The following is a 14,954-nucleotide window of genomic DNA, read 5'->3' as shown; positions in this document are numbered from 1 at the left end:
TATTAGATATATCTAAAACATATTATTATTAATGAAGTAGTTGATTTAAATGGATTAGGTTTGATCGCGTATAAACAAGTGATTAACGTCATAAAAAAGGCAAAAAAATTATCGGACATAAAATTTGTACCTAAATTAGTAATGGGTTTAAAAAAATCGAATATCTGATTTAGATGCATGTATTTTTTTTATTTAAAAAAATTGGATTTTGATAAAACATTTGTGCATAAAAAACCCAATAATTTATATACAAATTGCATATTTTACGTGTTGAATTGAGTTTGACTGAGGGTTTTTATTTTGTAACTCCTTTCTTCAAGAGCATGATGGTATCCAAGATGGATTGTTCAACTGCACATACAGGGAGGAACACACAGAGTATTGGGAGATAGCAAAAAAGGTGACAATATTTCTTATTCAAATGAACAAAATAAACTTCTTTTTTAATCGAAAAATCATGATTTTTTAAATATTTTTAAATTATTTGGATAACTTAAATTTCTTTCTTTTTTTTTTTTTTTTCATTCAAAGCCTGCGTACTTGACCAAATGTTAGGCCAACGGCAACCCATTCTTGTGATTTTTGTGATCGAAGTCAATTTTAGGTGAAACTCACGTGAGTACTCAATGTACCATTCTTGGCAGCAGCCATTGAAATTGCAACTTGCTATTAGTAAAAATATTTAATGCACGTGAAACAATTTGGTTCTGCTTAAAAATAATCGTTAACAGTTCAAATTCTTCGAATAGATGAGAATTTTAGAAACTTGCTTGATTATTTTAGAGTTTATTTCATTACGATTTGAATTTTTTTATTGTTCATATATATCTATAGTTGATTCTTGATATATCCAAACTTTATTAAATTATTATAATATTAATTTGAATTTGACGGTTTTTCACTTTGTAAACGCAATTTGAGTTTTTTATATAAAAAATAGAGATTAGATATACATAAATCATTTATTAAATCGAATACTAAGACAGAAGTTGATATGACAATTCGTGTTTTCGTGTCTTAAACGTGTCAGATACGATTAGACACGAAATACGTTAAAGTTAAATATAAGTACGACACGAATACTATTCGAATTTAAAATTCGAAGTACGTACACGTATACATTTAATAACCGTGTAACACGACATGACATGTTTAGACACGTTTGTTAAACGTGTCAATATATGACATGATCCGACTAATAACACGATTAACACATTTAATATGATTAAATAAAAATATTTACAAATAAATATAATTTTATTATTTAAATTTAAAATCAATAATTATAAAAATAATTATAACAAAACAAAATAACAAGAACATCAAATATAACAAAACAAAATTTAATACTAGGATTTGGACATGATATAATTACATTATTATTTTTATAAAATTTAAAAATTTTATTGAAATAATTGTTTAAAATTATTTAAGTAAGGCTACAACAGTCTTTGACTATTAATTTTTAACAAGTTGATAAGCGTATCATATATACATATTTAAATACGATAACACAATTAAACATGATAACACAATTAACATAATTAATTGGATGTGTTTAAAAATACTTTAAATATGTTATTCGTGTTTGACACGAAACATGTTAAAGCTAAACTCAAATTTATTTAATTTTATATCTTTTCATATCATGTTAATATGTTATGTTTAAAATTACCAAATCTAGACGAAAGTAGCTCGATTCTTATCCTTTGAATTAATGTCCATGCACAATGCCGAGTTCTAGAAATATTTAATATTTCTTTTTACTAAACTTTTGTTGAAAGTCATGCAACTTTCGTGACTCACCATGGAAGATTTTCCGGCAGAGTTTATCCATTGCTATTAGCCACGTGTATATATATATATATATATATATATTTATGTATATTCTCTCTCATTTATGACCATAGCCTAATTGGAACAACCACCTTTGCTTCAACAATCAAATTAACGAAACCATTAATAGAAAAAGTTGTCACTACTAATTCTTCACAAAAAAATAGTGAATAATTTCTAAAAGTAATTTTGTAACTAATGCATGTTTCCTTTAAAGGAAGCGTACCTAACTACCTATCTAAATTATGACAAGTGCAGAAAATACTTGAACCGAACTTTTAAAATATATCTTTTGGGAAGACGTAAGAGGGGAAACATGCATTTATAATTGAGTCAAACACTCTACTTACGTGTGAAGTATCTAAAAGAGAAAAAAAAATCAAAATATTTAATTATATATCTTATAAGAAGTTATGTTGAAAATTAGTTTTTAGAAAAACTCAAGTTTTATAGTTTATAAGCATTCAAGTATTTGGTTTATTGGTTGGTGTATAATTTACTGTCTAAAGAGTAAACTTCAAACTTCCCTTCCTTCAATTAAAAAAAAAAAAGTTTCTTAGTTTATAAGAAAATATAACAAAACTTTTATAGGCTTAATTTGATAATCAAAAAATAATTTGTTGAAAAAAAATCTTTTCTATGTAAAATATTTTAATGAAAAATCTAATAAATTTGTTGTTTAGATAAATTGTCGAAGATATTTACTATTATTTAGACCGTCCTGTAAAAAAAAATATTTCATCATAATTCATCTAGGTTTCCTCTATAACAATGCATTAAAATTTGGTTTCTTCATGATTTATAGCACCCATTAACAAATTCCACCTAAATGACTTATTGTTGACTGTTACATAAATGTTATATTTAGTATCATTTAATTGAGAAAATGGTTGGTATAGATTTTCTACTTTTGGGCATTATTGTTAATTTAAAAATTAATTAATTAAATTTACAATGGTTAAATAAAAAGGTAATCAAAAAGTAGTAGGCCCCTGCCAAACTCAATTGATGGCTAACTATAAGTCAAATTACTACTTAGAGTGAGATTAGTTTTGTTAAAGAAAAAGGCAAAAATAGACCCCTTCAAAACAACCAGTCAAAAATGACTAGTGCCATTGTGTAATACTAACATTAATTATTAATTTCATACATAAGCATACGGATTTGATTTACTTAATAAGAGATAAGTTTTTACTTATCGTATAAATCTTACAATCTAATTTTAAAATTCAAATTCAAAACATCTAAATTAGAGTCTCAACTTTAATAGACAAAATTAGTTTTATGTTGAAATTTACATCTCTGGGTTACTTTCAAGTTAAGTTATATTATTTGGATATATATCGAACTTCTCCAAAAAAAAAAGAAACACGAAACGGGTCACTTCAATATAAAAAAACAAAACCTGCTTCCTTCGTCTCTTTTTCTTATTTCTCTTTGACTTTTACGAAAATTAAGATAAATAAAAAAAAACGAAGAGAACATATGTGTTCTCTATTTGCCTTAATCACACTGGCGCACGTGATTGGAAAGAGAATAATTTTTTTTATATGTTAATATTCTGAAAATTCAAAAGGCTGCTAACCAAGAAGGAAACAAATATCACATATTCAAAAAGGAAAAAAAAAGAAGAAAAAGAAAAAGAAAAGCACCCAGAATGTAGGTGGAAAGCTAAAGGAAAAAGGATGCAATCTCTGCCAGCAGGCTCCTTTAAGTATAAAAAATATCAACTATATTCCATTCTTTTGAATTCTTTTTTGTTTTTCCCTCTCGAGTTAAAGGCCAAAGATGCCCTGTCGGATTGAGAACCAATCACTTTTGATAAAAAGCATTTTGGCATATCTTTGCTTAGAAAACAATTTCTTTTTCTATATATATATATACTTGAGTAGCAAAATTAATTAATTTTTTAATTTCCATCATCTCTTTGCTTGCATTCTAACAATAATTAAGAATTCATGGTGCTGGGAAAGTCATGACACATGTTTTATTTTCTTTCCCCTTTCTTTCCACAATTTAAGTTTATATTTCTTTAATGTCTTCAACTTCAGAAACAATTTTACACACACACTTGTATATATATATATATTTGGGTATGCATTATTCTTTGTTAAAAATAAAATTTTTTGATAATTTGAGAATATATATGTATAAATATATATACACACGAATAATTCATATGATATTTGTTTTTTTTTAATTTATAACAACATGCATATGCATTTTCAAAAAATGTCTGCCTTAGACTAATAGACAAAACGGTATACATATTTTTACCAAGTATGTAATTATATGGGACATTTTTAAAAATAACCCTTATAGATAAAATGTTTCAAAAAATAGACTTTTATATAATTTTAATAATTTTTAATCAAGTTGGACAAAATTACATATATGCACGTCAAAAACCATTGCTTGATGTATTGAAAGCACAGGAAAGAGAAATCTGAAAATGAGAAAGAGAGAAATCGAGAGTATAGTAGACGAATGCTGAAGAGAGAAATTGATAAAATTAGAGAGAGTGAGATGATGAGAGAGAGAAATTGGAATCACAAATGAAAAAAAAATTATGATGAATGGTTTAATTTATTTAAAATAGTTTCAAAAGTATTTTTGTCAAGTTATGATTAAATATGACTAAAAACTGTTAAATTTATTTTGATGACTATTTTTGAAATGCCCTTATAAAAAAAAGTTATTTCTTATAATTTTCTCTATTCATAGTGCATGTGTATTTCATAATATTGACATTGTCTTACGATGTAGACCTTAAAAGAAATAATTCATGTTATAAGATTTTGTTTAGCTTTAATTTTTTTTTCCAAACGAGTTTAAAGATACACTTTCTCACATCGATCTGGTGTATTTACCAATTACAGTACTTAGCGTGGATATAGTTTTTCGGTTTTTAATTTTAACAAAACGTAAATGACAACTTGGCTTCTTAAATAGCTATTAGATTTCCAATATTTCCCCTTGTTTCTATTTTTTTCCCCTTGTATTTTCACAAGAAAGTAACTATAATTGGTTCTAGTGTGTGACATAGTCGTCTTTGGCTTTCGTACAAAAAGAAAGAAAATGAATAGAACAAAAGACTTTCTCATATATCAGTCCACCCTAGGCACACCAACTATGAATAAAAGATCTGATAACCTAAACCAACCTAGATCATAAGACGACTATGTCAATGAATAATAGATCATTACCTTTTAAAAAAGAAAAGAATAATAGATCATTGGCACGTTTAAGTTTATTTTTTTTTTTGCGGATGAAAAAATTGAAATTCGAATACATTTTTTAAACAAGTACACAAATACGAAATGATTAAGTTTTGGTTTATTGATAATGTAAAATGAATAATTCTTGCATGACCCATCATCAAAATTATAGTAATTCTTTGCTTTCCAAGTGAGGGAAGGCTTGGCTTAAGCACAGGCTCTTTAAAGAGGGAAGTTGATTCTTTTGGTCAATCTCAAAAGGACAACTTATCCAATAAGATAAACTTACAAAAGCCCAAAGTGAGTTATACATTCAACCAAGTCTTTAATTAAAGGGAAATCGACGGGAAACTCCCCCCATATGAACACAAAAGTGAAGCTAGCTTCCTTGTCCTTACCACATTGGCCTGGCCTGGCCAATCTTTTCTTCTATAAATACTTGCCCCCCAACGCTTCAAACCCTTCATCTCAATTCTCGAAACTCAACCAAATAAATCCGACGCACGGAATATATTCTTTCACCACCAATATCTTGTATTCTTTCTTCTTCCTATAGAGAAGCAAATTTAGTTAAGATGCTCAGTCATCTACTCAACGCTGTCACCGGCGACGATGGGAGCAAGGAGATGGAATCATCATCAGGGAAGATCAAGGGCACTGTTGTTTTGATGAAAAAGAACGTTTTGGACTTCAATGATTTCCAAGCATCTGTCCTTGATGGGGTTCATGAGTTGTTAGGCAAACGAGTCTCCTTGCAGCTTATCAGTGCTGAAAAGAGTGACGCTGGTGAGTTTTTTCTTGCTTGAACCTCCTCCTGCTTTTGTTTCATCCCAGAAAGCTGAAAAAGAAAAAAGGTCAAAGCTTGATTACCCCATTAATGAAACCGCAGAAATCCTTAAACGTTTGATGAAACTATGCTTAGGATTGTATATTAAAATCTAACTATCTTCGATGCTTAGATTTTTTTTTTTAATTTAGAAACAGTTATTTAGAATAAAAGGATATGTCATTTCAGTGATGGAAATTGCTCCATCATCGGACCATTTGCCCAGACTTGGGCAGCAAGGTATCTGTTTGTTTGCGTCATACTGGCACCAAATAGTCATAGCACGAGCACCACAGGGCTTGCACTTTCTTCACCCAATGAGAATTTTGAACTCGAAAAAAGTAAAGATATATTGAAACCCCAACCAAATTATACTCATATACGGTATACGTAGGTACTTGTTATTAGTATATTTTTTAAATTATAATTTTGAAACATAAAAAAATACATATTTTTTAAAATTAACTTTTTAATAATATTCACATCTGACTTTTGTATTTTCATATATCTTTTATTGATTTTACGAGCATATATATATGTACGAGCATATATATATATATATGTATATACCTTTTATGTTAAGAATGTAATGTATAGTAATAGTATCTTTCTCCGTTCCCGTAGGGTAATTTAGTCATAGCAATCTCCAAAAGACATAGAAATAAGATGAATTCAAAATCTAATTTCAAAGGGTATAGTAAACATGTGATGATCAATTAATATTAATGGAATCAAACATGCAAAAACCCTGTTAAACCAGGACTTTGAAACAATATACCACCTACCAGGAAAGTGAACTGATACAAGGGAAAGCCGATTATTGGGCACGTTTCTCTATCTTTTGTCTTGTCCTTCAGTGTTTGTTTCCAAAGAAACAGCCTGGTCATGTACCCAGCTGGCTAGGACACAGTGTCTGCCTTACCCTTTGATTCACTCAAGTAAACAGTGTCCCCGTGATGATTGTTTCGCTCTGGTCTTGGAGACCGTGTCTGTACGTCCTTTTCCTTTTTGTTGTGATAAAGTGGTTACGACTCGCATGCACTTTGTGGTCGTCAGAAAAATCATAGACTTGGAAAATGGAGAACCCTACAAGGACTAAGTCAAGCCAATGGGAATTCTTCCTATTGGTCTCTCTCTCTTTTTTCTTTTATTTACTAATATTTATTTCTTAATTTTGGTTGCTAGCTAATGGGTTGCAAGGAAAGCTTGGAAAACCGGCATATTTGGACAACTGGACTTTAACAGATGCTTCCCCAGTCGCAGGGGAATCTAAATTCAGCGTTAACTTTGATTGGGATGTGGAAATTGGAACACCTGGAGGTTTACTGATTAAAAACAATCATCATAGTGAATTTTACCTCAAGACTGTCAGTCTTGAACATGTTCCGGGTCATGGTCCGGTTCACTTTGTTTGTAACTCTTGGGTTTATCCTGGCAAAAAGTACGAAAAAGATCGCATTTTCTTCAGTAACAAGGTAAAAACTTAAATTCTTTTACCACACAAGGACAAGTTAAGCAGTTTACTGTCGTGTTTTGCTAACGAGTGGTTGATGTTTTTCTAGACATATCTTCCCCATGAGATGCCAGAGCCACTGCGTAAATACAGAGAAGAAGAGCTCAGGGCCTTAAGAGGAAATGGAGAAGGAGAGCTCCAAGAATGGGACCGTGTCTATGACTATGCTTACTACAATGATCTGGGGAATCCGGACAAGGGTCCCGAATATGCCCGCCCGGTTCTCGGAGGGTCTGCACAGTACCCTTATCCTCGTAGAGGAAGAACAGGCAGACCACCAGCGAAAACAGGTAAAGAAATTACATAATAATAAATGTGTTTGCTGTGTATTTATTTTTGAGTCTGACAAGGTTTCTGTTCTTAATTGAATTAACAGATCCTAACACCGAGAGTAGGATACCACTTCTTATGAGCTTAAACATTTATGTTCCAAGAGATGAACGATTTGGGCACTTGAAGTTGTCGGATTTTCTTGCTTATGCACTGAAATCTGTTGTTCAATTCATTGTACCTGAGCTAGAAGATCTAACTGACCGTACTCGTAATGAATTCGACTCCTTTAAGGATGTAGATGATCTCTACTACGGAGGAGTTAAGCTTCCTTCCGGCCCTTTGCTTGATAATATCATCAAGAACATCCCCTTGGAGATGCTCAAAGAAATTTTCCGAACTGATGGGGAACAACTACTGAAATTCCCTGTGCCTCAAGTGATTCAAAGTATGCATCAAAAGATTTTGCCAATTTGAGAGTTAAAATATCCATGACTTCTCACATACTAATCTGCGTTATCAATTATTCTGATATTTTTAATGAATTGGAGCAGATAGTAGGACTGCATGGAGGACTGATGAAGAATTCGCCAGAGAAATGCTTGCTGGAGTAGACCCTGTTATTATTCGTCTTCTTGAAGTATGACCATCATGAGCTTTTATTTTCCCTTTTTTCCTATTGTTTGTCAAGGAAAGTAGATTGAAGGAAAACAAATAGAAATTTATATCAATGGTTAACGGGTACATGTCTTCTACCTTTTATTTATTGATTTTTATTTGTCAATTGCAGGAATTTCCTCCAACAAGCAAGCTAGATCCTAAGGTATATGGTAATCAAAATAGTGCTATAACAAAGGAACATATAGAGCATAACCTAGAGGGGCTCACCATAGAAGAGGTAATGTTTTGTACATTTCTTGATTTCATTCATAAGGACAGTATCTGAATGCTTCAGAATTGTTATCTGATTCATCTTATCTTTTGAAATTACTATTCTGACTTGAAAGGATTTGGTTGAACAGGCACTGAGGACCAACAGGTTATTCATATTGGATCATCATGACACCCTTATGCCATACCTGAGGAGGGTAAACTCTACTACAACAAAGACTTACGCGTCTAGGACCGTCTTGCTTTTGAGGAATGACGGGACTTTGAAACCATTGGCGATTGAATTGAGCTTGCCGCATCCAAATGGGGATCCACTTGGTGCTGTTAGCAAGGTTTACACACCAGCAGAACATGGAGTTGAAGGTTCCATATGGCAGCTGGCTAAAGCTTATGTGGCTGTAAATGACTCTGGTGTTCATCAGCTCATAAGCCATTGGTACGGATCTGCCGAAGAAGGCTTCAATTATAAATAGCAATTAATCATTGATTAGCTTCAATTTGAGAAGGATTTTTTTCATGTGTGGTTTTTGATTTGGTCACAGGTTGAATACTCATGCGGTGATTGAGCCATTTGTGATTGCGACAAACAGGCAACTAAGTGTGGTTCATCCAATTTATAAGCTTCTCCAACCTCACTACCGTGACACAATGAACATAAACGCATTTGCCAGGCAGATCCTGATTAATGGAGGTGGAATCTTAGAGTTAACAGTTTTCCCTGGAAAATATGCCATGGAAATGTCATCAGTAATATATAAGAATTGGAATTTGCTTGACCAGGCACTTCCCAGAGATCTCAAGATAAGGTAAATATCTGAAGCTGTAGTATTGACAAATTCATGGTTATAGAATGATTCTAGATTTAAAACAAATCTAATATCAGGGACTAATTGGGAGTATGTAATTGCTGGCCCGGACTACAAAATTTTACCAGTTAATTATTCTAATTAAGAGATCCATGGAACATTGATTCAGATTGGTCTTATGTCCTAACTTAAAATATAAAGCTTTTATAATTATATTATTTTTTGGGTACATTTTTAGTTGTTGTTTTGTGGAAGTGACTTAACTTCCATCTTCTCTATTCAGAGGAGTTGCAGTTGATGATAAGAACTCACCAAATGGCCTTCGCCTACTGATAAAAGACTATCCATATGCTGTTGACGGATTGGAAATCTGGTTTGCAATTGAAAAATGGGTCAGAGACTATTGCTCCTTCTACTACAAGACGGATGAAATGGTTCAACAAGACATTGAGCTTCAAGCCTGGTGGAAGGAGCTCCGAGAGGAAGGTCATGGTAACAAGAAAAATGAGCCATGGTGGCCTAAAATGCAGACCCGTGAAGAGTTGATAGATACGTGCACCATCATCATATGGGTCGCCTCTGCTCTCCATGCAGCGGTTAACTTTGGCCAATATCCTTATGCAGGCTACCTCCCCAACCGCCCAACTATAAGCCGCAGGTTCATGCCAGAGAAAGGCACCCCTGAATATGCTGAGCTCGAGTCGAACCCTGACAAGGCTTACTTGAAAACAATCACTGCTCAGCTGCAGACTCTCCTTGGAATTTCCTTGATAGAAATTCTGTCAAGGCACTCGTCGGATGAGGTTTATCTTGGGCAAAGAGACACTCCTGAATGGACATCAGATGCAACACCACTAGCAGCTTTTGAGGAATTCGGAAAGAGGCTTTCAGGAATTGAGGAAAGAATTGTAGAGATGAACAAGGACGAGCAATTGAAGAACCGTGTTGGTCCAGTCAATATGCCTTACACTTTGCTCTATCCTACTAGTGAAGGTGGACTCACTGGCAAGGGAATTCCAAACAGTGTCTCGATCTAATGCTTCTTCAATTCTTCATAATTTAGGGGCTATAGTTGTTTTTTTATTTATTTCTTACTTAAGAATACCATTTGTATACAAATAAATGCTGCTATTACTTAGTTAAATAAAACTTAGACTCAAATTAAATTAACCAAGGCATTGTTTATTCTCTTTTTGGAAATTTGATGTTGCATGTCTTAATAAATTCTTATTTATATGCAGCCGAGGAAATGTTTTATAGTTTTAATCTTGACGAAAACCAAAACTTGTTGTTTGCTTGTTTTGTTTCCAAGCAAACAATATTATAAACCAAACAAAGGGAATTATTCCTTATTTATAATTAAAATTTGCAATGGCTACATATAGAGCAAGCCTGCGATCTATAGGAAACAAAAATATAACATAACACAGTAACAAACACTTAAAAAAGTTCGTTGGCTGCCCAATTTTGTCGAGTAGTGATTGACTACTACAGTTCAAAATGCACTTGATTTACTTAGTAATTCTTTGACAGCCAATAACATAAGCAATTAAACAGGCAACTGAGCACCAGAGATTGTGGCAGAAAATGTTGGGAAATTTCCGTCACCAATTTCAACAGTTGAGGTGCATCCTGTGAACTTAGCGTTGCTGTTGCTACTAGCAGTGACCAGTGCATTAAAAATTGCAGGCCAACGATCTGCAGTGAAGGAGCTAGCTTGATCAACGAAAGTATATATAAAAATTGGACTGGTTGAACCAAGCGACCATTACCTCATAAACTTTGCCAGCCGTAACTGGGATGCGATACACAGCAGCTCCTTGTGAACTATTATGATTTTTAACATGTTGAAACGTAGTTGTTGCATCAGGTAATAACTGGCTGGAATAATAGCCGAGATCGCCCGGTTCAATACCTCCTTGCCAACAATTGGAAATAAATCCGATATACGATCAGTGAGGGAGTAATGTTTTTAACATTACAAATAGTGATGGGAGGGCGGGAATTAGTCAATTTTTATTGAAAGATAAAAAATAAGAAGAATAAGGCATAAAATATAAATAATAAATACGCTATACAAGATTAATAATTTTTTCTTATATAATCAATATTATTTAAAGACTAAATATTTAAAGATAATTTTCTTTCAACTAAATATAAAATATAAAACATATAAAAAATATCTTATATAATCAAGATTAATAAAAAATGAGATATATTGGTGCAATTTTAAGCAATAATCAATAATGCAATGCTACTTTTAAGCAACAAACAATAATACAATGCTACAATATATATTTAAGAATTATATAATAATTTTTTAACTTTTAAATATTAAAATCATTGAAAACATATAAAAAAAAAAGAAAAACATGACAAGTAGAAGATAGAAATATATAACAAAAAGGAAAAAGAAAAATATAGTAGATGATTCATAAAAATTTGAAAAAAAAAATTTATAGAAACTTAAAACATATGGTTATATAGAATAGAATTGAAAAAAATAAACAATAATAATAATAATAATAATAGAAAAAAAATAAAAAATTTTTATCTCTTTGTAATTTCACAATGAAAGGACAAAAGAAAAGAAAAAGACGGAAAGAGGTATGAAGAAACATAAAAGAAAAAATTTAAAATTTAGAGTAAAGTTAAATAAATTTATAAGATTATTTATTATTCTTTATTTGCATTAATAATTTAATAAAAGATTATTTTAAGGGTTCATTAAAAAATGTATGGAACATATTATATTAATAATTTAATAAAAAATTATTTTGAGGCTCATTAAAAAATATATGTAATTTTTTAAATTTTTGGGCCATTGTAAAGGGACGCTCCGTCCCAGAGTGGTGGTGACTTGATCTATGTCAGTCTTCTCTGCTTAATCTTCTTCCTTGTAGGTATTGTGTGGCTGAGAATATTTCCATTAATATCACTGAAAGAAACCATACAGTAAATTCAGCCAATAAGGCTGGGAATGAACTGCTCAGACAGAGCAAAAAAATGTAAACGGGGGGCTGCAGATAGATTTCACAACAGAATCCATCCATCCTAGGCTACTAAATGCGTAACAGAATCGACGCATGCCCTAAAAGAGTCATACGTCAACTATCAGCCACAAAACAGGAATTAAGTACATAGAACAAATGAACCTGGGAAAGGATTTGATTCAATAGAAAGGTGAAGCACCATATAAGGAGATGCCGCAAAGAGTCTCAAAACATAAAGAACAGCCATAAGTTCAGCATAATTGGGTTTTGAATTCCTAAGGGACCAAAGAAAAATCCAGCCATAAACCTTGAGAATTACGGAAAACACCTTCACATCCAGTCGGACTCTTTAGCTGATCCATCAACGTTGAATTTGAAAACTCTATCTAAAAGGAGGTTCTCACGAGATCTGGCGATCATGGTGTAAAGGAGAACACTTTATAAAAAGGTTTTGTATCAATAACATTAATGTCTTCACATGCTCGAATCCAAAACATAAAATCATTTTAATAAGAAAAAAAAATTCATTATTATCTCAAATTTTATTATTGAAAATAGAATCATTGCGTGCCAACCATAAAAACCAAAACACAACACCACAAACTGTCGACCATCTTTGATGAATGAGACCAGAGAAAGGGCAATGCGTACAAGTTGTCAAAGGATTTTCACTATATAATTAAAATTTTCTTTTAATGTGAGATTTTCTTATAAAAAATAGGGTTTTTATAATATTAAAAGATGTGAAACTTTATTGTTAAATCACTTTTTAATTTAAAAAAATGACTTATTTAGATTTTATGATTACATTTTCAAAATCTATTAGTAACATGCATATAGAAAAATATATATTCACATGCGACAGACCTGATGATCATATACTAATAATTTCTTTTCTTGTTTTTGATGGACTAGTCATTTCTTGAATGTATGAAATTAATGTTATACACTTATCATCGGAAAATTACCTTCTCTTAACTCAATTTTTATTTTTTTTTTCTTGACTAAGAATATAGATCTTATTAAACTCAAGGGAGTCTGTCCCCAGGAGAACGCTCTAGCAATGAGAACTTTAACAAGACAAAAAAATATAAATAGCAAAATAGATAATCAAATGTGTTCGAACAAACTAAGGTTCCTTTTGGTAACTAAAAAATGACTTATTGAAAAATTTTTTTTGTGTAAAATATTTTATAAGAAAATTTAATGCTTTCTATTGTTTGGATAAACTGTTGAAAATATTTTTTGTTATTTGGATCATTTTATAAAAAATATTTTTCATAATGGTGGAGTTATTTAGGTGTTAAAATAATAAATAGGAATTGATTACAAAACAATATTGATATTTGGTTTTCTCTAATTTGGGATCAAAATTACTAATAGATATGAAAATTAATAAAATCAATAATGATATTTACCAAAACATTTAATTGCATATCTGTAATAAAAATAAATTCTAATTTTCAAAAAAATTTCTATCTGCTCACTTTTTTTATCTTAACTATAAAAATATAAATATAAATATTCATTAATTGTGTAAAATATCCAAAACATATATTTATAAATATGATTTATTACATTACAATTATTGAATATTTATTATTATAATTATTAGTAAGATTTAAACTTATTATAAATGTGTATTCATCAAATGACAATCAGTGAAATATTTTTTATGATAATTATTAGTAAGATTTATTCAATTTATAAATAAAAAATTTAATTGCATTGAATGATTTCATTAATTTTTTTTAATTTTAATAGTATTGTATGATTTAATATTCATATTTTAAATTATTTTTTAAAGTTAAATAATATTCGCCAAACTTATACTCATAGATTTAGTATAAAAGTGTTTTGTTCTTTCCCGAAAAATGTCTTACGCCCTTTAAGGTCGTAAGACATTTTACGTAATCAACTTTGTTGACGGGTAAAATATTTTACATTTAAAATCAATTTTTCGTCTTCCAAACAAATATAAATCCTAAAAACATTTTTCAAAAAATATTTTACTTCAAAACAAACATACTCTAAATCACTTAAAGTTTTCAATGCTTGATATGTACTCTAAATCACTTAAAGTTTTCAATGATTTATCAAGCATCGTCATGGTCCTGAAAAAGGTGACAAAGCTAACAACATTACAAGTCTTTGTAAGGACGTAGGACCTTAGACTTTTGCTATATGTAAAGCTGCACATGTTTTCAATCAATCAACATGTTAGATGCTTTGGCCAACACATTATGGGACCTGTTCGACCATCTTGTTTCAGGCTCCGATGGCACTGTTAACCTCGTATCTACAACGTCTGCATTGCGGATTTATACATGGGAATGTATGGCAGTGTCATGGAAAATCAGGTGAGTAAAGATGGATTTAATCAAATAAATAATCTACCTATAGATGTACGTGAAAAAAGGTGGCGAAGCTAACAGCATACAGTGGAGCTCAAGACAAATTTGGAAAGAACATTTGAGACTTTTGTTTATAAGCAAAGGTTCTCGTGTATTCAATCACTTAACGTGTTTTCATCCTTTTGTTATGCCACGATTATGTTGCCAACACTGTGTTTGATACAAGTGAAAGAGCAAAAGGAAGGAC

At 31.0% G+C, this 14,954-nt stretch overlaps 1 protein-coding gene across 1 annotated transcript; it reads left to right on the top strand.

Annotated features, from left to right (window-relative positions):
- On the top strand, positions 5,406-10,560 carry LOC18600371 (probable linoleate 9S-lipoxygenase 5). Its single transcript, XM_007030755.2, has 9 exons — positions 5,406-5,840; positions 7,066-7,355; positions 7,443-7,683; positions 7,770-8,111; positions 8,218-8,303; positions 8,454-8,561; positions 8,686-8,990; positions 9,097-9,360; positions 9,644-10,560. Exons 1-9 carry the CDS (start codon positions 5,630-5,632, stop codon positions 10,395-10,397), a joined length of 2,601 nt encoding a protein of 866 aa, XP_007030817.2. The 5' UTR covers positions 5,406-5,629; the 3' UTR covers positions 10,398-10,560.

The sequence above is a fragment of the Theobroma cacao genome, chromosome 5 (assembly GCF_000208745.1).
Source record: "Theobroma cacao cultivar B97-61/B2 chromosome 5, Criollo_cocoa_genome_V2, whole genome shotgun sequence".
In the NCBI taxonomy this organism is placed as follows: Eukaryota; Viridiplantae; Streptophyta; class Magnoliopsida; order Malvales; family Malvaceae; genus Theobroma; species Theobroma cacao.
This window is presented reverse-complemented; position numbering and strand designations above follow the sequence as displayed.